At 32.4% G+C, this 27,455-nt stretch overlaps 4 protein-coding genes across 4 annotated transcripts in view; 3 read left to right on the forward strand and 1 right to left on the reverse strand.

Annotated features, from left to right (window-relative positions):
- The window catches only part of LOC109349083 (ABC transporter B family member 2-like), a 9,916-nt gene extending 3,952 nt beyond the window's left edge, over window positions 1-5,964 (forward strand). Inside the window, exons 5-12 of the mRNA XM_019589740.1 lie at window positions 514-773; window positions 1,095-1,635; window positions 2,025-2,404; window positions 2,848-3,263; window positions 3,639-3,880; window positions 3,963-4,210; window positions 4,459-4,871; window positions 5,184-5,964. Of these exons, the coding sequence (XP_019445285.1) occupies window positions 514-773; window positions 1,095-1,635; window positions 2,025-2,404; window positions 2,848-3,263; window positions 3,639-3,880; window positions 3,963-4,210; window positions 4,459-4,871; window positions 5,184-5,734 (3,051 nt within the window). The 3' untranslated portion in view covers window positions 5,735-5,964. The remainder of the gene's footprint in view (window positions 1-513; window positions 774-1,094; window positions 1,636-2,024; window positions 2,405-2,847; window positions 3,264-3,638; window positions 3,881-3,962; window positions 4,211-4,458; window positions 4,872-5,183) is intronic.
- LOC109349662 (transcription factor MYB39-like) lies at window positions 10,463-12,921 on the forward strand. The gene is made up of 3 exons (XM_019590559.1): window positions 10,463-10,874; window positions 11,262-11,987; window positions 12,615-12,921. Exons 1-3 carry the CDS (start codon window positions 10,612-10,614, stop codon window positions 12,649-12,651), a joined length of 1,026 nt encoding a protein of 341 aa, XP_019446104.1. The 5' UTR covers window positions 10,463-10,611; the 3' UTR covers window positions 12,652-12,921.
- LOC109349085 (uncharacterized membrane protein At4g09580-like) lies at window positions 18,830-21,953 on the forward strand. Its single transcript, XM_019589741.1, has 4 exons — window positions 18,830-19,129; window positions 20,440-20,710; window positions 20,786-20,956; window positions 21,499-21,953. The coding sequence occupies exons 1-4, from the start codon at window positions 18,924-18,926 to the stop codon at window positions 21,622-21,624; spliced, it is 774 nt and encodes a 257-aa protein (XP_019445286.1). The 5' UTR covers window positions 18,830-18,923; the 3' UTR covers window positions 21,625-21,953.
- Window positions 22,451-26,616, reverse strand: LOC109349086 (nucleolar protein 12-like). The gene is made up of 6 exons (XM_019589742.1): window positions 25,700-26,616; window positions 25,545-25,603; window positions 25,129-25,198; window positions 24,885-25,010; window positions 24,639-24,767; window positions 22,451-23,251 (listed from the first exon to the last, which is right to left on the reverse strand). The coding sequence occupies exons 1-6, from the start codon at window positions 26,543-26,545 to the stop codon at window positions 22,805-22,807; spliced, it is 1,677 nt and encodes a 558-aa protein (XP_019445287.1). The 5' UTR covers window positions 26,546-26,616; the 3' UTR covers window positions 22,451-22,804.

Raw genomic sequence — 27,455 nt, forward strand, 5'->3', positions numbered from 1 at the left:
CTTAAAAGTTAGTTTATATATATATATATATATATATATATATATATATATATATATATATATATATATATATATATATATATATATATATATATATATATATATATATATATATATATATATATATATATATATATATATATATATATAAACTAACTTTTAAGTTTATTATGACCCATTTTTTATATTTATTATTATATATATAAAGAAGATTATATCTCAATATATAAAACTTTTTTTGTTCTATTTTTTCAAAATTTAATTAATTATTTGACTTGTCTAAATGAACAATTCGAACTGAACCGAACATTTCACGAACTTTAACCGAGCTGAACTCGAGCTAAAATAATAACTCGTATCGAACTTGAGTAGAGTTTCGAGCCGAAACAATCCTTATCTAGCGGAACCAATCCTCATTTTCAACACATGTATAAAAACATTCTTAAAGATTGAAGTGTCTAAGGGAGAGAATATTCAACTCAATGACTATATTGTACTTTCTGTGGATTTCAGGTGATAGGCAATATTAGAACGGTGCAAGCATTTACAGGAGAAGAAAAAGCTGTAAGATCATATAAGACTGCTCTCATGAAAACATACAAAAATGGTAGAAAAGCAGGTTTAGCAAAGGGTCTGGGAATAGGGTCAATGCATTGTGTCCTTTTTCTATCGTGGGCATTGCTTACTTGGTTCACTAGTGTTGTTGTTCACAAGCATATTGCCAATGGGGGTGATTCTTTCACTACCATGCTCAATGTTGTCATCTCTGGCCTGTAAGCTTTTCTTATCTTTAGTTATATTGGATCCAATTCATTTCATTGTGTATAATAATGCATAAATGTGAAGGTTGATAATACTTCTTCATGATAGAATAAATAGCATTTTTTAGTTTGTTGCATTATGCTGTTCTTTGTTAGTCCAAATTACATATGCTGCTGCTATAACTTATGATTGTTAAATGTTAATTCACCCAAACTATTATTGACATTGCTTATTGCATTAGTTCTAGCATAAGTGGCTAAGGAAGATCCTACCACACAAATCAGTATTTTACCTAAGTGGTTAAATTAACTTACTTTTCTTTTGCTTCTCAGATCACTTGGACAGGCAGCACCAGATATCTCTGCATTTATCCGAGCAAAAGCAGCGGCTTATCCAATATTTGAGATGATAGAGAGAGACACAGTGATCAAAAGAAGCTCAAAAACTGGTCGGAAATTAAGCAAGTTGGAGGGTCATATCCAATTCAAGGATGTTTGTTTCAGTTACCCTTCTCGTCCTGATGTACTTATCTTCAATGACCTCTGTCTTAACATTCCTTCAGGGAAAATAGTAGCCCTTGTGGGAGGAAGTGGATCCGGAAAGAGCAGTATTATATCATTGATTGAACGCTTCTATGAGCCTGTTTCTGGTCAGATACTATTAGATAGGAACAATATTAAGGAACTTGATCTCAATTGGATGAGGCATCAAATTGGACTAGTTAACCAAGAACCTGCCCTGTTTGCTACAAGCATCAAGGAGAACATACTGTATGGAAAAGATGATGCCACACTTGAGGAACTAAAACGTGCCGTGAAGCTTTCAGATGCTCAATCTTTTATTAACAATCTTCCTGATAGATTAGAAACTCAGGTATGATGTGTGATCTATGCATATTTAGCCTTTTAATATAAAGCAACATCCAGATAAATTATTAGGCATGTGGTGATATATTCTCACAAGTTCTCCTATTGCAATAATTGCATTATTGGGTTGCATCCGGTTGAAGATAAATATTTATAGGTTTATCTATTTGATGAAAATCCAACTGATAGAAACTATATTTAAGATTTCACTTCTAAAGAAATATCAGGGGCCATACTAGAATTCAAAAATTAACATTTGAATTATGCTTTAAGGTGTGTCAAGCGCATAGTTTATTAACCAAGGTTTGAAAAATGGTTTCAACTTTGAATAACGCTTAAGAAAGTAAATATGATGAATGTTTTTCATTGAGAGGTCATATTAAATCTGTTTTTCAGGTTGGTGAGAGAGGGATACAACTATCAGGTGGACAAAAACAAAGGATTGCAATATCTCGCGCTATAGTGAAGAATCCATCAATTCTTTTGTTGGATGAAGCAACCAGTGCTCTGGATGCTGAGTCAGAGAAGAGTGTACAGGAGGCCCTTGATCGTGTCATGATTGGTAGGACAACTGTGGTAGTAGCACATAGACTTTCTACTGTAAGGAATGCAGATATAATCGCGGTTGTTCAGGGTGGGAGGATTGTGGAAACTGGCAACCACCAAGAACTCATTTCCAACCCCACTAGTGTATATGCATCACTTATTCAACTACAGGAGGCAACTTCTGTGCAAAGCCACCCTTCTGGTGGTCCTAGCTTGGGACGGCAATCAAGGTACTAATTTTTATTGGGACACTTAAGGTAGCATTTGGTAGACTCAAAACATATTAGGTGAAAAGACTAAAAAGTAGTACATTTTGATTCCACTGAAAGGGGTGAACCCAAGAAAACAGAATAGAATGTTGTACTTGTCCTGTTCCATCCTGTTTTGCATGTCAATTAACAGAATTGAGATTACTCCCTCCTGTCAACATGAGGTATTAATATCCATATATTAGAGGGTTAATATTAATGGAAAAAAGTTATGCTTACCTGTCTAAGTTTTGTGTTGAGTGAAGTGACTCTAATAAAGAAATCTGGTATAGGAAATTTAAGCTTCTAATTGCAGCTGAAGTTCAAAATGAATGTGTTTATATTATATTCTGTTTGTCAACTTTTACATATGCTACTGACTGGTAGCATAACAAACCCATAAGCAACCCGACTTATGATTGCAGCACAAAGTATTCAAGAGAATTATCCCATACAACAAGCATTGGTGCTAGTTTTCGATCAGATAAAGAATCTGTTGGCCGGGTTTGTACAGATGAGGCAGAAAATTCAAGCAAGTCGAGGCATATTTCAGCAGGAAGACTATATTCTATGGTAGGTCCTGACTGGTATTATGGGGTTATTGGGACATTATGTGCATTTGTGGCTGGGGCACAGATGCCTCTTTTTGCCCTTGGAATCTCTCACGCTCTTGTATCATACTACATGGACTGGGATACAACGCGCCATGAAGTCAAAAAAATTGCTTTCCTCTTCTGTGGAGGAGCAGTTATAACTATCACTGTCCATGCCATTGAACATCTTTCTTTTGGAATCATGGGGGAGCGACTTACCCTTCGTGTGAGAGAAAATATGTTTTCAGGTAATTGTGATCAAATGATAATCACTTGTTATAATCTTTTAAATACTAGTCTTGCTTCTACTCCTAAAAATTTTACTTAGCAATTGAATCTTGATCTTGAATGTATCAGAAATTTTGTCACTGTGCTTTGTAAATGGTCATTATATATCTTGTTCAACATATTTTTAAGGTTTGAGCAATGTTTATGATCAATATTATTGATGAATCCATCTCGTTTTACTGAATCCTATAATAAAGGTGCATTTGCATTTTCATTATTCAACACATTTTCTAATTGACTTCAAATGATATAAAGCTGAACCACGACATAGCTATCACAGGCTCAAACTTCAGGATCTCTCTTTCACTTGACTTTGCTTATTCATCTGGCTGCAGCTATTTTGAAGAACGAAATTGCCTGGTTTGATGATACAAACAACACAAGTTCTATGCTTTCATCGCGTTTAGAGACTGATGCGACCTTATTACGAACTATAGTTGTTGATCGTTCTACAATTCTCTTACAGAATATTGGCCTGGTTGTTGCTTCCTTTATTATTGCCTTCATCCTGAACTGGAGAATAACGCTTGTTGTCATAGCCACATATCCTTTGGTCATCAGTGGTCACATCAGTGAGGTTCCTTCCTGCTCCATTTTTCAACATTAAGAAACTAGCATATCTGTTTTGTGTCTTAATAACTTACCCGTGATCATTTCAGAAACTTTTCATGAAAGGTTATGGTGGCAACTTGAGCAAAGCATATCTAAAAGCCAACATGCTGGCTGGGGAGGCTGTGAGCAATATGCGCACTGTTGCCGCATTTTGTTCTGAGGAAAAGGTCCTTGACCTTTATGCTAATGAGCTTGTTGATCCTTCCAAGCAATCATTTCAGCGGGGTCAAATTGCTGGCCTATTCTATGGCATTTCCCAGTTCTTTATTTTCTCATCTTATGGCCTAGCCTTGTGGTATATATATTTTAGCCTCCTTCTTTCTTTAGTATGTTATAAGCTGAGGTAGCATTTGATGCAGACAGAACATGACGGAATAGAGTGGATTAATATAATGTCATGTTTCGTTCTGTTTATAAAATATACCAAACACAGACATAATACATGTTATGTTCTGTCATGTTGTAATATGTCTACGAAACGCTGCCAAAATATCTCACAATAAGGAGGTTTACTTGATGCTGAGACTTGTATACCTTTTGCAGGTACGGATCTGTTTTGATGGAAAAGGAGCTTGCTAGCTTTAAATCGGTTATGAAGTCGTTTATGGTTTTAATTGTGACAGCACTGGCTATGGGGGAGACTTTGGCACTGGCCCCAGACCTTTTGAAAGGTAATCAAATGGTTGCATCTGTTTTTGAAGTGATGGACAGAAAGTCAGGAATAACAGGTGATGTTGGAGAGGAATTGAAGACAGTGGAAGGAACAATTGAGCTCAAAAGAATCCAATTCAGCTACCCTTCAAGACCAGATGTGATTATTTTCAAGGATTTCAGTCTAGGAGTTCCTTCAGGAAAGAGTATTGCCTTGGTGGGGCAAAGTGGTTCTGGTAAAAGCTCTGTGATATCCCTTATACTCAGGTTTTACGATCCAACTTCTGGGAGGGTGTTAATTGATGGTAATATGCTTGAACTAAAATTGTTTTATCTATTCTGTCCATAATTACTGCAAAAGAAAAAGAGGATTATAAGAAGTTTTTCAAACTAAAATGAGTAACCCTCAACTTTTAGTTCTTGGTTAGAACTCATGTTCAGTCTCAACTTCTCTTAACATTTTTAGACTCAAGCTAAACACATATTTGCATTGGCTAAATCAAATCATGAGAGAGAATGCTTATGGACTACATGTGCATGTATCATCAAGTATGGATGAACATTATATCATAAATGTGACAACATTCATCTCACTAAGATAAAACAAATTCTTACAGGAAAAGACATCAAGAGACTTAATCTGAAATCTCTTAGGAAACACATTGGTCTAGTGCAACAAGAACCAGCTCTTTTTGCAACATCAATCTATGAAAACATTCTTTATGGAAAAGAAGGAGCCTCTGACTCAGAAGTAATTGAAGCAGCCAAACTAGCAAATGCTCACTCCTTTATAAGTGGTCTTCCAGAGGGTTACTCCACCAAAGTTGGTGAGAGAGGAGTGCAACTATCAGGTGGACAAAGACAAAGGGTAGCCATAGCCAGAGCTGTTCTAAAGAACCCAGAAATATTGCTCTTAGATGAAGCCACTAGTGCACTAGATGTGGAATCAGAACGTGTGGTACAACAGGCTCTGGACAGATTAATGCAGAATAGAACAACAGTTATGGTGGCACATAGATTATCAACTATAAGAAATGCAGACCAAATCTCAGTTTTACAGGATGGGAAGATAATTGAGCAAGGAACTCATTCAAGTCTTATAGAGAATAAAAATGGAGCATACTTTAAACTAGTCAACCTTCAACAACAACAACAGCATCAAGTATAGCATAATGGAAGACATAACAAAATTACCATGAATTTTTATACTGTAATTTTGTGTTTTTTTTTTATTTTCATTTTCAACAGCCACATTTACAGAGAATGATGTGGATCAGGAAACTGGTATCGGATGGGATTTTACTAATAATATTATTATTGTTATATATATGGCATGGGTTGTGAAAATGTAAAGTGGTTTTCTATATTCAGTTATTAACTACCTCCTCTGTTTGATAATATCTATTGTTATGGATATTATTTTAAAGAATATTTTATTTTATTTGTTATTTTAATAAAACTCTAGCCCTTAAGCAATTAAAAGTGTAACAATATATTAAGAATTTAAGTTTATTATCTCTTAAAAGATTAAATGTTTAGTTTTTAATACATACATGTTTTTTAATCTCTTACCATGAGTCTTTAGGCTGAATTTAAGAAAACCCTCTAGGAAATCAAGAATGGCATTACTTAAAGTATTTGGGCTAGAGCTGATAGATCTAGGTAGAGCCGAGTTGGGTACAATAGAAGGATATATAAAAGGGTGGAGAGAGTGGGCTTATGCCATGGTGCTTTCGTTTGCTCGTGGTCCTTCAAGAAAATGTACCTGGTGCTTCTTTTTTTTTCTACTACTAAAATTATGATATAATTCTATTTTTTAATTTTTAAAAATATTTTTATAAAATATGATTAAATATAACATGTATTATAATTTTAATAGTTTTAAGAAATAATTTATCTCTTTAATATTAGAAGATATTTTATTCTGTTTACTTAAAATCAACTTTTGATTTGTAATGCAAAGCATTGTCTTTAGGCAAGATATGATTTTTTTTTGGAATACCATATATTATGCTAATGATGTTTAATGGTTTTTTTGATATTTCGAAACCTACCAAAAGATTCATTAGAAATCAGAAATTGAGAATGAAGTACAAGATTTTTTTTCTTGTTTCCAGACGATTGAAAAATAAAAAATTTAAAAAATTTAATGGTTTTTTAATTATCTTTTTCAATGAGGTTGATGTTACGAGTTTTCTCTTGTTTAGTGATAATAGTCGTTATTCAAGTTGTTCTCAATTTTTATTCTTATTAAATAAAAAAAATATCTTCTAAAAATACGCCCATCAATAAAAAAAAAAAAGCAAATGTGGTTACATATTGGCCAAAAATAAGCAAATGTAGTTACATCAGTCGAATCCCTTTTCGTTCTAAATCTATCTCTGATACAAAAGTAATAGTGTAAAATCCATTATAGAGTAAATGCAGCGTTTTCTTATTAATAAATTAATATCTTTTTCATCTCTGGTTACATATTGGCCAAAAACCCATTCAATAGCAAGTTCTGAACTTTTAAAAACATTCAACACCTTGATTTGTTCGTCTTTTTATTTCTGATTCACCTTCACTTTGCTTAAAAATGGCCACTCGTATAAAAAAGAAGCTACAATTGCTTAAAGAGGGTGGAGGAATAAGTGATTTGCTTTTGCTTTCTTTGATCATAGTCTTCAATTCAATCATCAATTGACAACTATAAATGGGTAGATGAAATCATGAAATACTATAACTGGTTATAATTTAACAAACATCTTTTTGAGCAGTGCAACTTAATTTCTAATGGACTTTCCTTTCCTGCCTAGGGAAACACGCTACCTACTTAATTTCCCATGTTTCTTTTCTCTCCAAGTTATTGTTATTGTCGAAAGAGACATGAAGAACTTATACATATCATATTTTTTTATTTGAGGAAACCAAGGATGATAAGTAAACTGGTTCATAATTCTCCTCTAAGTGTTTGTTAGAGTCTATACTCTGTTAGTTCTTTAATTTGCTCCTAATTTCAATATTACCATGCCTTTTGATATATGTTTTGTTAATTATTGGTTGGTTATCCAAACAGGTGTTAAAATAGGTTGGTTAAAATAATGATGAAAGCAAATGAGATAAGAAGTTGAAAAATTGCTTCCATATCTCAACATCTTCATATTTTCCAGTTGACAAATATAGGTTAGGGCGATGTCATGCATAAAGCCTCGACCTGTCTAACTTTACAAAGGTCAAAATTCAACTGCTATAAAATGTCAATATTGGATTTTCAGTAAAAATTACACAAAAAATGTTCGTCTCCCTCCATACCCGTAACTCAAAAATTGTAATGTTAGTCTCCCTCCATACCCGTAACTCAAAAATTGTAATGGGGTGGATCGGGATTGAGTTTGTACATATCCAAACCCAAAATTTAAAATCTGAATTCGAATGCAACGGGATTAAAAATAAAGATATCATCCCAAATCCGTCGGGTTTTGGGTAACCCAAACCAGAAAATAATAAATATAGTAAGAAAAGTTTGATATTATTTTTGTTTCATTTTTCTCTGGTATTATTTTATTTCTTTTATGTTTGAAGACTCAATAGTTTGTAAAGTAAAATTAGAAATAAAAAACAAAGGGCAAAATTTCAATTTTAAATTGAATTACACTATTTCAGACATGTTCGGGTAGAGTCTTTGCTATATTAAACATGAACATGAAAATTAAACCCGAGTAAAACCCGAACGCAATCACATCAAATTTCCCTGTTAAATTCGGATTGAGTTTGGACGGGTACTTACATATTCAATTTTCATTGTCATCTCTATGTTTCTTTTATCAATGGGGGACAATTAGACTAAGACAATATTATGAGAAGTAAAGTTTTTCCACATATTATATATTATCACTGCATCATCCATAAAATAAAAATAATAGATGATGTAGTGATTGTGTATAAATCTTTATGCATTTTGTACATAAATACTACACTCAATTTAAAATCCTTAATTAACTTATAATAACTCTGCCCTAATTAATCTCTGCTGGTTGGTTTTTCCCTTCTTTAATTTGTAGCTTGTTTTCTGCAATACATGAAGGCATGGAGCACCATGTACGCTAATGTTGAATCAATGGGTTTCAATTAAATTCATGCCCAATTACTAATGATATATCATTGATATTTGTAATTACAATGCCACTCATACAATATTATCTCATCATTTTGCATATTTCTTGTGAATATTTTGAGTCTGAATGGCTCCAAAAAAAAGCATGTCCAGAGAGGAAACACTGTTTGAGCGTGTGAGAATTTTGAATGAAGAAAAGGTGATTAACTAGGCAATGAGGACATCAAGGAAAATGGTTGGGAGAGCAGGTGGAGACTGCTGCAAAGCAGAATGAGAATTATTAATGAACAAGTTATGAAATATTTATATAATCTCTCTAGACTTGCAAATAAGGAGAAAATGACAAAGTTGGTAATCACATTTATGAGAAGGAACATCAGAACCATCCTATGTCCTTGCACCCCAAACCTCAATTTTCTACGTCATGGTTTGCACAGCATGAAGCATTAAACTTTGTTAATAATTTCAGTAAAAAAATAACATGGCGCTGCTCAACGTTATAAGGTTATTGCATTACATAGTTAGTATATGCAACATTGATCATGAATAACTGATGAAGCAGAAAAACATTGATCCTAATTAATATGTAAACTCTCGAGATTAATCATCGGCATTATCCCAAGAATGTTCATATACTAAAAGTAAAATAGTAGAAAATGAAAAGCAATGATGGGATAACACAAATCTCACAGATATGTTGTCATATTTTACTTTTTGAAAGTAAAAGTTGTTTATTGAATAGATAATAATATCCTGAGAACATTACTTTAGAGTGGAATAAAAACCACCGAATTCAAAAGTTGATAAGCACAGGAGTAAAATGAACACATAAATAAGTAAACAGCATCTTCTCAAACAAAATAAAAGGTAAAAGAAACAAGGAAATAGGCCAATAATATTAAACAGATCAGGAAACGCCGAAGAGAAGATTGTAATTTTTTACTTATCTGATAATACTTAAATTACATAATATCAGATTTGTGTACTAATACAATTAACCTTACAAGTTAACAATAATAATTTTTTTTTATCAGCATTATTTTATATTAAAAATAAAGAAGGAGTTAGGAGAACAAGTGAACAATAATGAATTATCTGATAAATTTTACCTTCGCTAGTTTTACATATTCTTTCACGTGGAATTAGAACACTCTATCAAGTGGTAGAAGTTTTTATTTTAGTTATCAAAATTCAACTCAAGATCATACCCTTACCACCCTACGTACGTAACGTTCATGGGCATGCTGGTCTCAATTTCAATAACTGTCTTTGCTACTATCTCTTGTCTCGATTGTATCGAAAATCTTCAAATGTCGAATTGGAGCCAATGGGTCAAAGACACGAAATATTTAATAACTAAAGAGAACTCAGAATGGTAGATAGAGCCTTTCAAACCATATGTAGGCATGTTAACAAATTCAATGAACTTAACTCCTACTCTAACGACACTGGTACTACCTAATCCAGATTTCATAGTATAATATTAGCCAATAAAATTCTTCCATTTTCCTTGACTGAAATTAGAGTATACATGTTTTTAATTTTTTTGACACAAGCATTGTTCACCTAGGATAATAAAGTTATTATGAATTACAGTTATTCCTCAGAATATTTAACATAGTTGCATCTCAGGACTCTTTCAAATTCAAAACCACATTTTAGTTGAATGACTTGGATCAACTTATGTCAACTAATCAACTAATTACAGGCGTTTCGTGGTTGCTTGATACATTTTTCCCTTTACGATTTTCAACTCTCAATATGTAATTAAAAACTAAAGTAATGACCTCATTGCTTGAATTTGCGTACCCTAATTGCACCTATAAAAACCACATACCATGAGCAACCTAAGCTACATTCCTACCTTACCTTTTTCTCGAGGACACCTGTTATATCTATCAATCCTTTTGTCTTGGACCATTTAATTTGCTATTGTATACTTGTGCATTATGGGAAGACCACCATGTTGTGACGAGAGTGGTGTAAAGAAAGGGCCATGGACACCAGAAGAAGATGAGAAGCTGACTGATTATATTAACAAACATGGCCAAGGAAGTTGGAGAACACTTGCAAAGCGTGCAGGTCTCAATAGGTGCGGTAAGAGCTGCAGACTAAGGTGGACAAACTATCTGAGGCCTGATATCAAGAGAGGCAAGTTCACTGAAGAAGATGAGAGACTTATCATCAATCTTCATTCAGTTCTGGGAAACAAGTACATATCTTTCCTTACTTTGAACTGATTTTTAAGTGCTACAGTAAAAACTTTTTATTTTTATCACTATATCACAAAGGTTTAAGTGGTTAGATGAATACACATGAATGGTTAGAGTTGTTTCTGATATTATTTTATGTTCTTCTTTCTCATAATTAGTTAAGTTCTTAGGTGAAGAAGTAAAGATAAATGAATGTTGAATAGCTCATATATCTAATATCTCTCACTTTAACAATACTTTTTGGTATTGTAGTTGATGTGATACACATCAAATGGTAGTAATAACGTTTTTGTTTTTCAGTGAACCCTTAATAATTTTTGGCTTACTTTCAGGTTGACATGAATATCATGGAAATTGAGTACTAATAGTTCCATATTTTCTTGTAGATGGTCGAAGATTGCATGTCATCTTCCAGGACGAACCGATAATGAAATAAAAAATTTCTGGAACACAAATATAAGGAAAAAACTTCTCCAGATGGGTATTGACCCAGAAACTCACAAGCCAAGGACGGATTTCAATCACCTCATGAATCTTGCAAACTTGATTGGCATGTCAAACTTTGGCAACAATGTTGCTATGAATACATGGAGCAACCCTCTAAGATTACAAGCTGATGTAACTCAGCTTGCCAAACTCCAACAACTTCAAAATATGTTGCAAGTTATGAACAACTCATTTTTTAATATTGGAAACCCTTCCTTCTTAGGAAACCATAGCCTCAACAACCCATTTGATGCAATTCTCAACGGGACTAATATCATGCAAACTACAGAACCTGCTATGTTGAGAAGTCAAGAATATGCAAACCCTGGTTTACTCTCTCAAGCACGCAGTGACTCATCTAAATCATGGACATATGTAGAGGGTGGGTCTAATCCTCAAGAATTTGATTGCAACAAAGTTAGCAGAACCACACTTGAAAATAAAGTAGAAAATCCATTTCCTGCATTAGTTGCTTGCTCTCCAGAGATGGAAACCTTCAACCAAATGGAAAATGGATCTAATACAGCACAAACGTCGATTCAATCACCTTCCAACACATTCTTTGATGATTGGGAGAAGTTCCTGGACAACGAAACAAGCGGGTCCTACTGGAAAGAGATTCTAGAGTAAGCCTTCCTCTGTCTATTATATTATAGATAAATTATTATTTAATATGTGTGAAGCTCCAAGTGTCATTATAGAACTACACTTATTTGCTTCTATTCATTAATTCATATCATAACTAAAGAATTTATAAGTGCATGCATGTTAGCTTATATTACAAAGAAAACAAGTCCAGCTTCACCAAAACTTGTATAATGTGCCCATCCATGCATTTTTTGTACCTTCGTTATAATCTTATTTATTTCGTTATTCTTTTTCATGTGAAAAATATAAAAAAACAAAAAAAAAAAACTGTCAAGATAAAATAAATGGAGTATAAGAGATACTCACCCAACATATACAATTTTAGTAATGTCTTAAACAATCCATTGAATTTATAATCCAATCTGAATAAGAAAGATTAACTCGTAAAAAGTTGGTTTTGTTAAGAGTCCAAGACCGCAAGCTAATCTTCCTCATTATATCCTCCATCTTAGTTTATCTATCTTCATTTAATATAATTAATGTTGTTCCTTTTTATCCATATCTCCCAAAAATAAAGAATAAAATATATTTTGATTATTAATGAGTTTTGTTTTTTATTCGCCGTGTAAAGAATTTTCTCAATCTATTTCCTTCTAATTTTGCAGCTTGACATCCTCTTCAGGATCGCCAATTTCCTGGTAGAGGAACCATTGATTCTCTTTCATGATAATCAACGTATGGATCGTATACACAAGACAAGAATACAGTTTATCTATTCATGGTTTATTTTTTTATTATTGTTTAGATTCATTTTAAATTTTATGCAATACCTGTACTTCTGTACAAAACAGAAAGATACACATAAAGATAGTTGCAAAATATATATCTAGCTTGATTTTCTTTAGACATTGTTGTACTTTACTAGATTTGGTTCTATTGTTCTATTTAATTTTCTAATAAAACAAGTGCTTGTATAATTTACAATGTATAATTCAATGTTTTCTTTCAATATCTTTTATATCTTGTGATGCTCTTAGAACTATGCATGAGTTAAGTGTATTTGCTTTGGCTTCTATTGAAATTTGACAAATTCGAAATCGTTCAGATGCTCTCAACCAGGGATTGCCTAGTTAATTAATCCATGAAGTTAAGGTTTTGACTTTAGGTATAACGTTCAAGTCAACCATGTCGCCAAAATTTCTCGCCGGCTAAAGAAAATTTTCTGTGCTAAGTATCACATCAAATTATGATGAACATAGAAGATATATGCTAATCCATGACAAAAACGACAATTTGTCCTTGGAAATAATATATACGCTCACATTGCGTCTGAAGCAAGATAAAAAGAATGCTGCAAAAAGCCACGTAAATGCAACTACCCTTTTGTTTAATTGCTTTCAAGTTCACTGTTCATTAAAGAAACTTCCTCTTATTGACACATAATGGTTTAGGTAGAAGAATGATGGAATGTGTGATTGATCCAGGAAATAACACAAGTTATCCCCTAAAAGGTACTAATTTCTAAAGTAATAGTGACTTTATACTAGTTGGTTCTAACAAGAAATCTCCTTTTTTCTGACATATATGTGTGAAAACAATATATTATATGATGGTATATGAATATGATTCATATCACACTTATTAAAAAGTTTGATCAAATAAAATTAAACTACTTTTTTATAAGATAAAACAGATCTAGTCATGCACAAATATGTTTCTTTTTCTATATCAAACAAAATCAAACTATTTTTTTCGGATAAAATTAAGCCATGTTAGATAGTGTTAACCAGCAAGTAGATTCTAAAGACTTTGTTTAAAGAAGCAACAATATTTTTGTAGTTTTTTCATGTGAGTTGTATACATTAAGAAGAAAAATGCTGTATTCAAAATAAAACTTGGAAACCATATAGAAATTAATATTTATTTTATTTTAAAAACAAATTTTGACAGCTTTAAATTGTCATTTGAATTTTGATGAATTTTTGGAAATGGATATAGAGATAAAAGATAAAAAATATCTAAATATTTTGATTAATTATAATAGAAGATATTAATTTAAGTTGTTGGAATAACACTACTAGTTTTTTCCATGTCATTCTCTTTTCTTTTTTTACCTTATCATTTTCATTCTCTTTTGTATCACTAAATATATTTTATTGCTTTTTTTTTAATAGAATTGCCTATGAGTTTTGTGTTTGATATCTTATGAATTGAGATCATCTGAGTAGATTTCTTAATATGTTGACATAAAAAATTTAAGAGTTTAAATATTTATTGATTTTCAATCCAGTATTAGAGAGGGATCTAATTAGTTGGATCAATTGAACCGTTGACTTATTGTAGATTTTTTATAAAATATTGTGACTATTAAAGTATCACTTTTAGTTTTAGAAATTAAAACTCTACCTTTAATCTTATAATATGATCTAGTTCCAACTTTACTTAACCACTAACCAATGTCATATTCATATCATGTAGAGATTTGGAAGATAGAATAATAGATAAAGGTGGTAGAGTTAGGAATGGTAACTAGGTGATATGTACGCGAATACTAATTTCATACTCATATTTATACTATTTACTATTACTTATATAGATAGTGGATAATTAGTATGAGTGGATACTCAATTAATTTTTAAATTTGTATATATATTTTATAATGTTCAATATATATAAAATAACTATTACATAAATAATATAATTATGTAAATGTTAAATTTATTATTATATTCATATTACTAAAATTTATCACAAAATAGATAAAACATAATAATAAATTAGTATAATATAATTAAAATATTTAATTAAAAACAATTTATAAATACATAGATGCTAATGGGATAAGAATATGATGCTTGTTCTCAATAATAAGTCATTTTTATGAATACTTACTATGAGTGTTCATGAAAAAAGTGTTTTTGTCATCCTTAATTAGAACTTGTATTGTAATGATACAAAGAAATTATAAATAGACTAATAGATTAACTTTCCCATGATTTTTTAAAGTAAAAATAAATAATATTTTTTAAGATTTAATAAAAAAATTGGAATGGGTTTACAAGGGTAAGAGGTTTACAGATGACACTGTTGGGCCTTGTGGTTGATTTACAAGGGTGTAGAATAGGTTTTATCGAAGATTCCTAGACAATAGTATACATGGAAAAAGTAGGAAACAAATCTCTCAATAAAAATATGATATATATATTATTTTGTTTAGTTTTAATAATATTTTTATAAAATTAGTTAAATATAATATATATTATGATTTTAATAGTAAAAAAAATAATATATCTACTTATATGAGAATATATTTTATTCTAATAATGGTAAATAAATTGGCACAGAGAAACCAGCTATGCAAACAACTCCTTGGTTGAAGTATGAATATAGTATGACAGTATACATCATACAAATTTTCTCTTGTTGCACATATTCAATTTCGTGCACATATTACCAAATCTTATATCATTAACAAGGTTATTACTCCAAACTTTTTCTGGGATATAGATATACCTGATAAAGCCTAGCCATAAGAAATAATTAGCCAAGTGAAAAATTCCAGAATATATTAACAACTCCTTCAACAAGTCAAGATGCTGACATTGTCAGTGACATAATGCTATCATGCTATGCGCAAAAAGGAAATAAAAACAGTACCTTATAAAAGATTTTTTTTAATTTTTTTATGAACCAAAACTCTTCTATATATATTGAAACATGTTATACTCTTTATATATTGAAAACCAGAGTATAACATGATCCCTAATTAAAATTTTGAACTTGTAACTAACAACTGACATAAATCCAATTTTCAACTCGTAAAGAATCAAATTTTACTGTTGTTGATCATCTTATTGGATGCCTCCCATTCAACTGGTCGGTGACTCGTAACCTTAGCCATCTAATAACTCTTTCATACCCAAAATCTAGTTAAAAGTAATGGTTGCGAACTAGATCCTGAAGAAAACAATATCAACAATCAACACGACAAACATAGAATAGTTTTCTGTTATGCTCGATCTCATAAAAGGGACACTTCAATACCAGCAAAGGATCTGATATTTGATCTTTGAAAGTTTATTTTTTAATGTTATACTGATAAGTTTTTAATTAAAAAAAAGTAGTGATTGAGTTGTTTTTTCTTCTTAACGGAGCAATGATTTTAGTTGTTTAGTTCATTTTTCTTTCCTTATTTTTTGTTTTTCAAAGTAGTGTCGTGTAGTAACATGATTAACCTTGATCAACTTAGCAACATGATTAATCTACTGATATGACTTTGCTTTGTGTACCACTGATACCCTTTTATTAATATAAGTACTCTTTTATGGCTAAAAAAAATTAAAAATCTGTCTTCAACCGTTAGTTTAGTTACTCTACTTCAGGCTTTAAGACATTATTGTAATGCAATTTGCTTTTATTGTCATTTTTTTATAGAGTTATGGCCATTCTTAAGAGAAGAAGTGTTGTGAATCGGCTTCCATCAAACAATGTGAGACAGAGTCCAAAAGTTGTTTTATGATTTTGTGTGTGACTTTAGTTTTAGAGGGAGAGAAATAGAAATTTTATAACTATTTTATAAATATATTTTATAAATATATTTTATGATTCAAGTTTTTTCTTCTTGTTTTACTTTCTAAAAATCAACTCATAAATAAATATTTAACATTGATTTCATGTCCAACAAAATTCTAAGTAGTCATAGTTATTTCACAAGAGTAAAGCTCTTATTCAGTATACTTTCCCATAGTGCAATACTAGAATAGGAGAAAAGGGTAATACTTTTAATTTTTTACTTTTTATTAAAAAACTTAAAATTGGTGTTAAAACTTTTTTCACCATGTATTATAGCATCAATTTCACTAAGGTCTTAAGTGCTTGCTCCTGTTGTCAATTTAATATATTAAGACAGAAGATGATTGGATTTGTAAAAGTTGGGCAAATATTCGAAATGGACAGTACTGGCCATTTTTTATGAATATAATAGAAGCAATTGATGGTACCCATGTGCCATGTGTGGTTAGCCATAGTGAACAATCAAAATTTGTATGGAGAAAGGAATATCCAAAACAAAATTTAATGGTTGTATTGGCTAGAACATGTGCTCACTTTTGTCTTATCTGGATGGGAAGGTCCTACCCATAATGTTCGTGTTTATTTATCAAGCTCTCACAACTCCTATGAATTTTCCACCTTCTTTTCCAAGGTTCATAATTTTTCATTAGTACAATTGATATACACTTATTAAAATTGGTTTTTTTATTTTATTTTTTTATTAGGTAAATATTATTTAGGGATGTTGGCTATTCAATACCACTTAGATATATTAGTCCTGATTATAAATGTGAATGTTATCATCCATTCGGTAGGATTTGTAGATCAAAATGAAGTTTTCAAATTTTCTCACCTAGTTTAAGGACTACAATAAAAATGACTTTTTGTTATAGAAGAACATGTTCAGAATTTTGGAGCACATGCCGAAATTCAATTATGAAACACAAGCCCAAATAGTCTTGCAAGTTGCAACAATGACAATAAATAACTTTGTAAAATAGACTTTTGAGAATGATTTAGAATTTAGTCACTATGAATATGAAGAGTCATGTTACTTTCACACAAACGATGACAATGATGATGCTCAGGCAAGTTTGGATCTACCTCCTATCTCTAATTTACTTTCTTCAACAAAGATGGATCAGGTTCAAAACTTAATTTGAAATCAAATTATAGAGAACTTGCAAAATAATTAGAATTCTAGATATATTTCAAATTAAATTGTAATGCATTATATTCATATATTTAGTAATAGGTAGGTCAATTTTTTATTGTGATATTTCGTAATATTTATGCTAACTTTTATTCAAATTATTATGTAAGTCCGTTATTGTAACTAGACATTAAAATCATTTTTGCTCAAAACTATTCGAACAATAACTTTTGTTGGAATCCATTCACAAACTTTTCTGAGTTTCTATAAGCTCTCTCAAGACAGGGGTTAATGGAAGAAGACAAATTAAATATATAGTAACAAAGATACAAGATAACATGTTTTTGTTTGGAGTTAGGATTGAGGATCTTAAAGGGGAGTATGTCACTTTAAATGTCAAACTCTTCTCATTAACACAAATACTTAATTATTAAATACAACTGACATAAACTAATATACTTTTGAATAAAAGATGGGTTGTATTTTATGGTTTTCAATAAATTTATTAATAGACTTTTACCGGCAATAATTATCACAGACTTGTATGGAGACGAAATCATATAGAGATAATTAATAAAATTTTGACAACACATTATTATTTTAATTATAATTAAAATAGCATAAAAAACCATACAATGTAGTTGTCTTCGAATATAACATGTTGCATGCGTCTTCATGCAAATTTTATCTTATCACACGTAGATATCAGCATAATAATATTTAAATTTTTTGACAAATTTTTTATCTTATCATGTTAAATTACATTTATCTCAAAGTGTCCATAATCATTGATATATGATGACCATAATCATAGTGGAAAAGATGATTTAGTATTTTGATAATGATGGATGAAATAATGATATAACAATGATAATAATTGATGATAATAATAAAGTTATCATCTAAGGATTATGGATGATAGATGAGCTATTTTATTATATTTATTTGTAGAGACATATCGATATAAATTATAGTAAATAAGCATATCAATGAATACAACATTACCATATAAGCTCAACATAACATAAATTTCAAATAATATCTCATCATTAAGTATATTCTCATATCAAATGAGATAAATTAGACTCTTTAGATAGACTTTACACATGAAGATTAGGATTTGAGTTTTTTACATCTATAAATATATTTTAAGAAGAGGGGGATTTTATATCGTCCCTGCCTCTATCTGCCAATAATCTTTGTTTCTAAAACTTCTCCAATTCTCTCTCCTCACAATAAGGCAGAGAAGGAAGGAGGAGAAAGAAGAAATATGGGAACAGAGGATGAAGCAGAGCAAGTGCAACAACCTGCGCCTATTGCATCCAAATTCCCATTGAGTTTTTGGGAAGCCACGGTGGCTTCAACGGTGTTGGTGGGCTTCTTATTCGGCTTTGCCGCTGTTTATCTAACGTTGCCCGATTCCGATTACAGTTTCCTCAAGCTCCCTCGCACTCTCCAAGATCTTCAACTTCTACGGTAATCAATCTCATTATAATATAAATAAATTAATAAATTAATTAATTAATAACAACTGTCGCAGGTTGTGGTGGCCCAAATGGCGTAACCTAACTACTTTTTGTTACCATTGTTGTTTATTTTAATATATGTTTTTCGTGGAAAATAATTTATCAATTTTTATTATTAGTTTTTCGTTAATTTATTAATTTCCCATATTCTGGGGTGTGGGCTGGTATCTTTTTCGAGGAAAGATTGATTTTTTCTGTTGAATAATTCTTCCCTGGGACGCTAATTTCTGTCAAATATGCTGATAATGTCACAAACTAACATTTGGGGTAAAGCTTCTGGGATTTGATTCGGCGGTTTTGTTCATCCATAACCAATTTATTCTCCATTGGAGTTTGTCTCAATGAACGTTTGTAATATGGACAAAGTTTATAATTAACGATATTGTATGATATAAGCTTCTTACCTGTGTTGTCGTTATTATCATTTGCAACAACAACGGATATGGAAATTATAGGGATAGATCCAATGGTTATAGATGCTAATCTACTGACGGTTATGCTTTGAGTCAAAAAGATTATATCTTTACTTGTAAGTTTCGATTTTGTATTAGTTCAAGGCTCATTTGTTAGGAGCAAGAATGTTAATTGTAGTAGTTAGTCATTACCCTGATTGTTGGAATATAAATATAAAATCTTCACCACTAGTGGTAGCGTGCAGGTAGTTCTAGTTTCAAATGTTTGTATCATCATTGTACTAGAATAAAACGCACTTTAAAATGAGACTTGTGGCTGTAAATGAAATCAAGTCAAACATATTTTGATAGTTCCATCGTGTTTGACTTGCACCTATTGGGGTGATGTTTTTGAAGGCATGTTTTTCGCATAAAAAATGTGAGCTTCAAGAGTTGAGTTCACCATCAATATCACTCACCATAGCCACATCATTGCTTGGCCACTGCTTCTGTGTGTATAGAGACTATTTGATCCAAAGCCTCCAACAAAATTGATATAGTTTTATTAATAATGTGTTCTACATTAGGAAGAGGCAATAAATTATGCAATCTATTCTGTTATAAGACAGTCATTTAAATTTATTTTTTTATTTCAATGCAGCGATATAATTTCTTCTTTAATTTTTCTGGGTGGGTGCCTTGTGCGCCATGTAACCCTTTTTCTGGGTACATTAATCTCTCTTCTTATCTCTATGTTTGTGCTCCTGTAGAAAGGGAAATGTGGTTGTAGTGTGTTTGGAATGTAGAGTGTGTATTTAATAATTTAAATCATGCAATGCTTTATCTATCTTTTCATACTTTTTTGTAGAGATAACCTTGAGAACTATACAAGTGACTACACGGCACAAGTCTTGGTGGGATACTGCGTGGTATATATTTTCATGCAGACTTTCATGATTCCAGGGACTGTATTCATGTCATTGCTTGCCGGAGCACTCTTTGGAGTCTTTAAAGGTGTAGCTCTAGTTGTGTTCACTGCCACAGCTGGAGCTTCTTCATGTTATTTCTTGTCAAAAATGATTGGTCGACCCCTTCTCTCCTCTCTTTGGCCAGACAAGTTGAAATTCTTCCAAAACCAGGTTTCAGATTCTAACAATACATACTGTATTTGATCCAATTTACACATGGAAATAATTTATAATTTTAACTTCCAGGTGGCTAGGCGAAGAAAGAGTTTGTTGAACTACATGCTTTTTCTAAGACTGACTCCAACCTTACCTAACACATTCATTAATTTTGCTTCGCCCATCGTGGATGTGCCTTATCATATTTTCTTCCTCGGAACTGTTATTGGACTAATCCCTGCTGCTTATGTCACTGTCAGGGTATGTAGTTATAAAAAATTATTACATTCTTTTGCACTGAAGTTTTTAGCAAAGGGCAAAACTTTGCTGTTGTTTTTTACGTGATTGTGGATCTGTTCCACCATAAAAATATAACACGTGTAATAGTTGTTACGCATGTTATACTTTGATTGATGAACTATTATACATTTTATATCCTTATTGATAAACGGCACCCTAAGGACCTAGAGAATAACACTTAAGTTCTGTCCTTTAGCAAATTGTGAGGTGTTCAGTGAATACTGGAAACCCGACTCACCATATTCAATGTTATGTCCTGAGATAACAACACAAGTAACATTCTTAATTGGAAACTGAAATAATGAAGAATCCAGTATACTTAAGCTTACGGGAATGTTCCACATTTTGGGTAATTTACTAACGTTATTCTCCACCCTCTTATTCCTCTTTGAAAAGGGTCGTAAATAACTTTTGGAGGGTGAGTTTTTGACGATCCTAATGTCAAGCGTTAGAATTTCAAATGTCATTGCGATTGTTTATGAGTCTCCTGTTTTCTTATGCAGGCTGGGTTAGCTCTTGGAGAGTTGGAATCCATAGGGGATCTTTATGATTTCAATTCAGTTGCTACATTGTTCCTTATAGGTGTTGTTTCAGTTACACCTACATTAATGAGCAAGAGCGAGTCATAGCACATTTCATAAGTCAAGAATCTTGTGCAAGAATTCCTTGTTCTCAACTTCTCATGACAGCTAACACATATTAAGTACTGTACATATCTCCCAAAGACAATGGCAATGTTGTTTTCTACTTTGGATTTTGTTGCAAGGTGCTGCAGTAATCATATTGGTTACAGCAACTTACAAGGACCGTGGCAAGAAAACAAGATTACTTGTGTACAGTGTTCATAAGTTGTCATTTATAAACATACGCTTATTGAATTAGTTGCTTTATGATGTTTGTACTGTACAACATTCGAGTTAGAATATATTTTACCATTCATTCTTGTCATTCAGGTTCATATTCTTTGCTGATCGTTATTGCAAACTCATCATCTTCATGGTTCAAACTCACAAGTGGGAAAGATCCCTTGAAAGTGTTTCGTTCAAACATAGAAAATTCTAATAACACATTTATATGCTTGGTTTTCTTAAACAGCGTTACTTGTTTAACGCGACCCTTTCTCTTTATTGAAGTTAAAAAGTTTTACTGTAGAAGTCTGTTCTTTATCATAGAATTTCAAACAAAATTGATAAAAAGTCGAAGTTTAAATTCTTACTATATATTTACAGAAACAAAAAAGGCCAAGGATGTGCTAAAACTTCTCCCAAAGCTTACTATGTCGACTTGTTGACAAACAAATTCCGCAATGCAAAATGCATCATATCGTTTCTGCACAAATTTTTATTACCATCTGAATATAATCGGACTTTTCGTTTTTATTTGCACGCATGTACACCTACATTATAACACATGCAATGCTAAATAGATGTTTTATTAGCATATGTGAAATATAAGTTTAGGGAAAGAAAAAATAATTCCAACAATACATGCGACCGGCATCAGCCAGGACTTACACATGATAAAGATACTATAAAGTATAAACTAATATTACATATCAAAAGCGAAACGTTAATGTAAAAAAAGAAAGAACGTCAAAAAACAAGATTAAATAATTTCCATCCCTCTAATGCAGCCAATCTCACTGCATGTTCATTAACTGAGAACATAGTCTGGTGAAATCACTCACTGCCTTCAAATCAATATCATATCGTTACAGTAAAACTTCTCCATGTGCATACATATTTGCACATCAGCCATTGGAGCAAGTGACTTCTCACTTGATAATACCCTGATAGCATTTAAAACATGCTACCTGTTCTTTTGAAATTTCTTCGGACGAAGGGAGCTATCCGGAGTGCGCTTATCGAACTTACGCTTTACCCCGGCTGCTTGTTTTGATGGAGGAGCACCATCCTTCTGCGAGTTTACTTTAGCCTTCCGAGCAGCAACCGATGGCCTTTTAACCAAGCGTTCTTTTGGTTTTTCTCCCCCCTGAGTTCTCTTTTGGACATCAGGTTTGCTAGCGCGCAGACCCTGATAAGACGTATTAACTTTCTTGTTTGACCTGTTATCACTGCTTAAAGGAGACCTTGAAGCCATGGCAAACTTCTTTGCAGGAGGGGTCCTGACAGCTCCAGCAGGTGATGATGGGTATGGCCTTTTAGATGGGGTGGCGTCCGCTTTGGCATGAGATATTCTCAACTGTCGGTCTCGAAGCCTCATGTTCCGTTTCCTAATGACAAAATTAGCGGCATCCTGCAATTATATTACACTATAATAAGCATTTACATACAGATTTTCAGGTGCAAAGACCTGGAGGATGGAAACAAGTTTGAACAGTCCTTATGCCAGTTAATAATGCATGCTAAAATATTTCCTGTAATAATTACAGCCTTACATTTCTCGATGATTTTTGAATGCGTGCCCATGGACACATGCGAAGGATTCCGATATAAGGATGTTTCCTTACGAAAACAAAGCATACATATTTCAAGAGTAAAAATTACATCACTTCTTAATGAGAAATTTTATATTGTTCGGAATCCTATACATTTGTGACGTTTCCATAGGCACACATCAGATAATTCCTTTCTTCAATTAAATCACACCAATTTGCTGAGTCAATACCGTATAATTTTATGCCAGTGACACCTTGACGAATTAATTGTGTAAAGACAAATAACAGCTGCATTCACAACACAAAGGCACCACAAGTCAAAGAACAATACATCCCACAGCCACGTATGAAACACCAGAAATTTACCCCAGAATGCTCTCCTTTGGTGAAACATCATCCACAGTAGGCAGCAAAAAATTGGAAAAAAGTATCAAGGATTGATGTTCAAGCTTCAAGTAGTATCCACAAATTGGCATTGATCATTCAAACAAAACACTGTTCAGCAGTGTTAACCACAGCTATCAGACATGAGTTACATAAGCCAATTAAAGAACATTACTCTGACTTTCAATACAACCATATTGAAATTAATGCTTGTTCAGCATTAGTAACCATTTCTTTTGAAGTAATTGTTTTATCCTGACTGTACAATCGAAATTTTAACAATACAGACATAGAGCCCTGTACAGACTAACATATGGGCATCTTGCACCCAGTTGATGAAAAATCATCTTGCACCCAGTTGATGAAAAATTAAATGAACACAACACATAAAAAGAGTCACCATAAGGAAAGTACAAGTATTCATGATACAGAACAAAAAAACAAAAAAGGGCCTATAACCAGATACTCAAATCACGTGGACTTAAAAAGTGTAAGATGCATTTTAGTGTTCCATCATACCACACTATAATTCATTTAGCAGCCAATTTGTGCCAAAATAAGGAAACAGACACTCAAGACAAACAAATTTACCTTCCAATCCATGCATTCTATATTATATTCACAAAAGCCTTTCCTCTTTAGAAGTAAATAACGCCTACTTCTAAAAGGCGACAGACAAGTAAGATGGTTTCTTCACAACAAAATGAGAAGTTAATGGATTTATCAACTATAAACAGTCATGTAGTTTCACCACCAAAAGGGAACCAGTGATAACATTAGTTAGGACATGCTTAAGCTGATGAACACATAGTAAAATGCTTCATAAAAATTTAATGCAGATGAGGAACCAAAACAACATACCCTAGTTTTAAACAGCACATAGGCAATACCCTTTCCAACATTAAGATGAGGATCTCTAACAACTCTTACAGCTTCTACATCAGATTCCAGGTTGGATTTACCACAAAATAACTGATATATTTCTTCATCCTGCAGAGAAGGATCACATGTTAGAATTATTATTAGACAATATTGGTGCAACAATGATGAAATTATGTAATCTCAAAATACAAACATAAAACTATAGACTGCAGAGTGGAAACAAACCTTCACATCAAATGGGAGGTTGCCCACGAAAACTGTTCTCTTGTTGTCATAAAGCAGAGCCTTCTCCCCTTTCAGTTTCTTGCGGGGTGGGCATGCCCTGTCAACACGAATGTGATTTCCTTCAACCTGCAGCCAGACAACCAAAACAATCAAATTAGAAAACTGTAAGCCACTACCCTTCACCGGATTTACAAGGCAAACACCAAATTTGACCCAAGCCAAACTCAGAGAAACAAAGTCATACCACAGTCATGTTGTGTGACAAAGAAGCCTGAGCAGATTCCTCTGTTTTGAAAACAATGTAGGCGTGAACACTGAAACACAATATTTGTCAATTTGAAAATGCCTGACAAAGGTTAAATTAACATGAAAATGTTCATATATTCACATCAGACAATCTACACTGCACTTAACACCATTGTAAAGAACACCAAATCTAATTTTACAAAATAAAAATATCCAAAAGATTTTATAGCTCACCGTCATAAAGCATTAAAACAAAACAGAATGCTTTCTCCAAGCACAAAACAAGCAGAAACACTCTTCATAATATTAAAATAACACATACAAAATAACTAACTGCATTCTCAGAAACAACTAGCAATATTCATAACCAGTTGAAGGTTGACAACCGAACAATGCAGACTTCAGAACCATTACCTATCACCATCATCGTTTATTTTCTTTGCAAGAATAGCTCCCTTCCTGGGTTTTTTTGTCTGGTCAATCAACAAAAGGAACAAACAAAAAGTTAGCATCTAAAGGTCATCAATTACTAAAATGAAAGAACAAGATTGAATAAAAGGAATACATACATCTTGTATTGGAACAGAACGGATCCTCACAGATTCAATCTCACCATATTTCTTAAACTCCTTCAACAAAGTCTTCTTCTTCACCTTAAGAGGCAAGTTCCCAACAAAAACAGTCCTCAAAAGCTTATCCTCGTCGTCAAAACCTTCCTTCGAAACAAGAATATCAGCTGCATTATCCACCGTCTTCCTCTTGCTCCCAACAGTTTTCTTCTTCTCCAACCCTTCACCTTCAACTTTTTCTTCACCCTCTACAATCCCATACATCTTGTCCTCCCATTCTTTTTCAAGATCCTCTCTTTTCCTCTTCTTCTTCTCATCCCCTTCTTTCGCAACTTCGTCATTTTCAATTGGTTCCACAACCAAGTCAGAATTTTTGTTCTCGTCATCAGAAGCCGGTTTCTTCTTCTTCCTTTTCTTCTTTCTCTCATTGTCTTCGTTCGCAACCTCGCTTGTCACATTTGGTTCCACAACCAAGTCAGAGCCCGTGTTCTCTTCATCAGAAGCTTGCTTCTTCTTCTTTTTATCCTTCTTTTTCTCTGAAACTTCGACTATGGAATTGGAATCAGCAGTAGCAGTAAGATTTTTCTCCTCTTTCCGCTTCCTCTTCTTTTCATCAATGGGATCCTCATTGAGGGTTTGAGTGGGTTTGGTTGAATCGGAAGTTGCAGCATATTGTTGAGGCTTTCTTCGAAATGGGTTGTTATCAGAAAAAAGAGAATCGGCGGCGGCGATGGTGGGACTCTGTTCCGCCGCGTTACCGAAGAGAGTGCCGAAAAGACCAGTCGGGGGTAAAACGGCGTCGGTTTGAGGGGTTTGTTTTGGGTCCTTTGTTTTCTTTTTGGCCATTGTGAGGTTGAAAGAGAGGAATCAGAAACGTTGTGTCTGGGAGAAACCCTAAAATCGCTTCTAAGATTTCAGGAGGGACCGAATTTATGTTGTTTTGATAAATGAAAAAAAATGAATTACTTTTGAATTTTGACAATAGATATTTGTTTTTTTTAATGATCGGAATAAATATTTGTTCGTTCAAGCAATTGGGCGCTATTTATCATTATCATTATTAAATATAAAGTTCAGAAAAGGTTTTTTTACAAGTATTTTGTTTTTATTGATAATGAGAACTAAATATATTTTTAATTAAATATATCATTATCACATCTATATTTTATTTATTGCCTTAACGTCTTTTTTGTACTATTAAATTTACCTCTTCATCTTTTTTAGATAAAAAACCAACCATTTTTAAGATATAGTTGTCCCTCTTAATAAATATTGTTCTCACAAATTGAATATTTAATATTTTAGTTTTTGAGATATGGATAGTAATATTAGTAGACGTAATAGGTTCAAAATTATTTGAAAATACAAACAATAGATAAATTGAGTAGTGCAAGGCCTTATGAGTTAGACTAAAAAGTCCAATATTCAACACCTGTTTTTACTTATCCAAAAGAAAAGTAACCTGCTGGGATTACCGATCTCCTACTCTAGTTCATCATGAGACAAATCTGCTTTTTTAGCTAACAAAGTTCAACGGAAACTTGCAATATATAAAAGGCTAAAATCTATCCAATATAGGTATAGAAAATGATACATTCTAGTATAACATTCTTTTACACCATAAGAATTTAGTAGTATGCATGCATAAGAATTTAGTAGTATGCATGCATAAGAATTTAGTAGTATGAACTATGATGTATCATTACTCATTTGGGCATATTCACTTGGGCCTAAGCCTCCCTAATTATGGTTTGCA

The sequence above is a fragment of the Lupinus angustifolius genome, chromosome LG06 (assembly GCF_001865875.1).
Source record: "Lupinus angustifolius cultivar Tanjil chromosome LG06, LupAngTanjil_v1.0, whole genome shotgun sequence".
In the NCBI taxonomy this organism is placed as follows: domain Eukaryota; kingdom Viridiplantae; phylum Streptophyta; class Magnoliopsida; order Fabales; family Fabaceae; genus Lupinus; species Lupinus angustifolius.

Coding starts and splice junctions, on each gene's coding strand:
- LOC109349662 (XM_019590559.1), top strand. CDS start 10,612: ATGGGAAGACCACCATGTTGTGACGAGAGTGGTGTAAAGAAAGGGCCA. Junction 10,875..11,261: donor CATTCAGTTCTGGGAAACAA/GTACATATCTTT, acceptor ATTTTCTTGTAG/ATGGTCGAAGATTGCATGTC. Junction 11,988..12,614: donor TACTGGAAAGAGATTCTAGA/GTAAGCCTTCCT, acceptor CTAATTTTGCAG/CTTGACATCCTCTTCAGGAT.
- LOC109349085 (XM_019589741.1), top strand. CDS start 18,924: ATGGGAACAGAGGATGAAGCAGAGCAAGTGCAACAACCTGCGCCTATT. Junction 19,130..20,439: donor CAAGATCTTCAACTTCTACG/GTAATCAATCTC, acceptor ACTTTTTTGTAG/AGATAACCTTGAGAACTATA. Junction 20,957..21,498: donor CTGCTTATGTCACTGTCAGG/GTATGTAGTTAT, acceptor TTTCTTATGCAG/GCTGGGTTAGCTCTTGGAGA.
- LOC109349086 (XM_019589742.1), bottom strand. CDS start 26,545: ATGGCCAAAAAGAAAACAAAGGACCCAAAACAAACCCCTCAAACCGAC. Junction 25,011..25,128: donor TGTCACACAACATGACTGTG/GTATGACTTTGT, acceptor GTCTGGCTGCAG/GTTGAAGGAAATCACATTCG. Junction 24,768..24,884: donor ACCTCCCATTTGATGTGAAG/GTTTGTTTCCAC, acceptor CCTTCTCTGCAG/GATGAAGAAATATATCAGTT.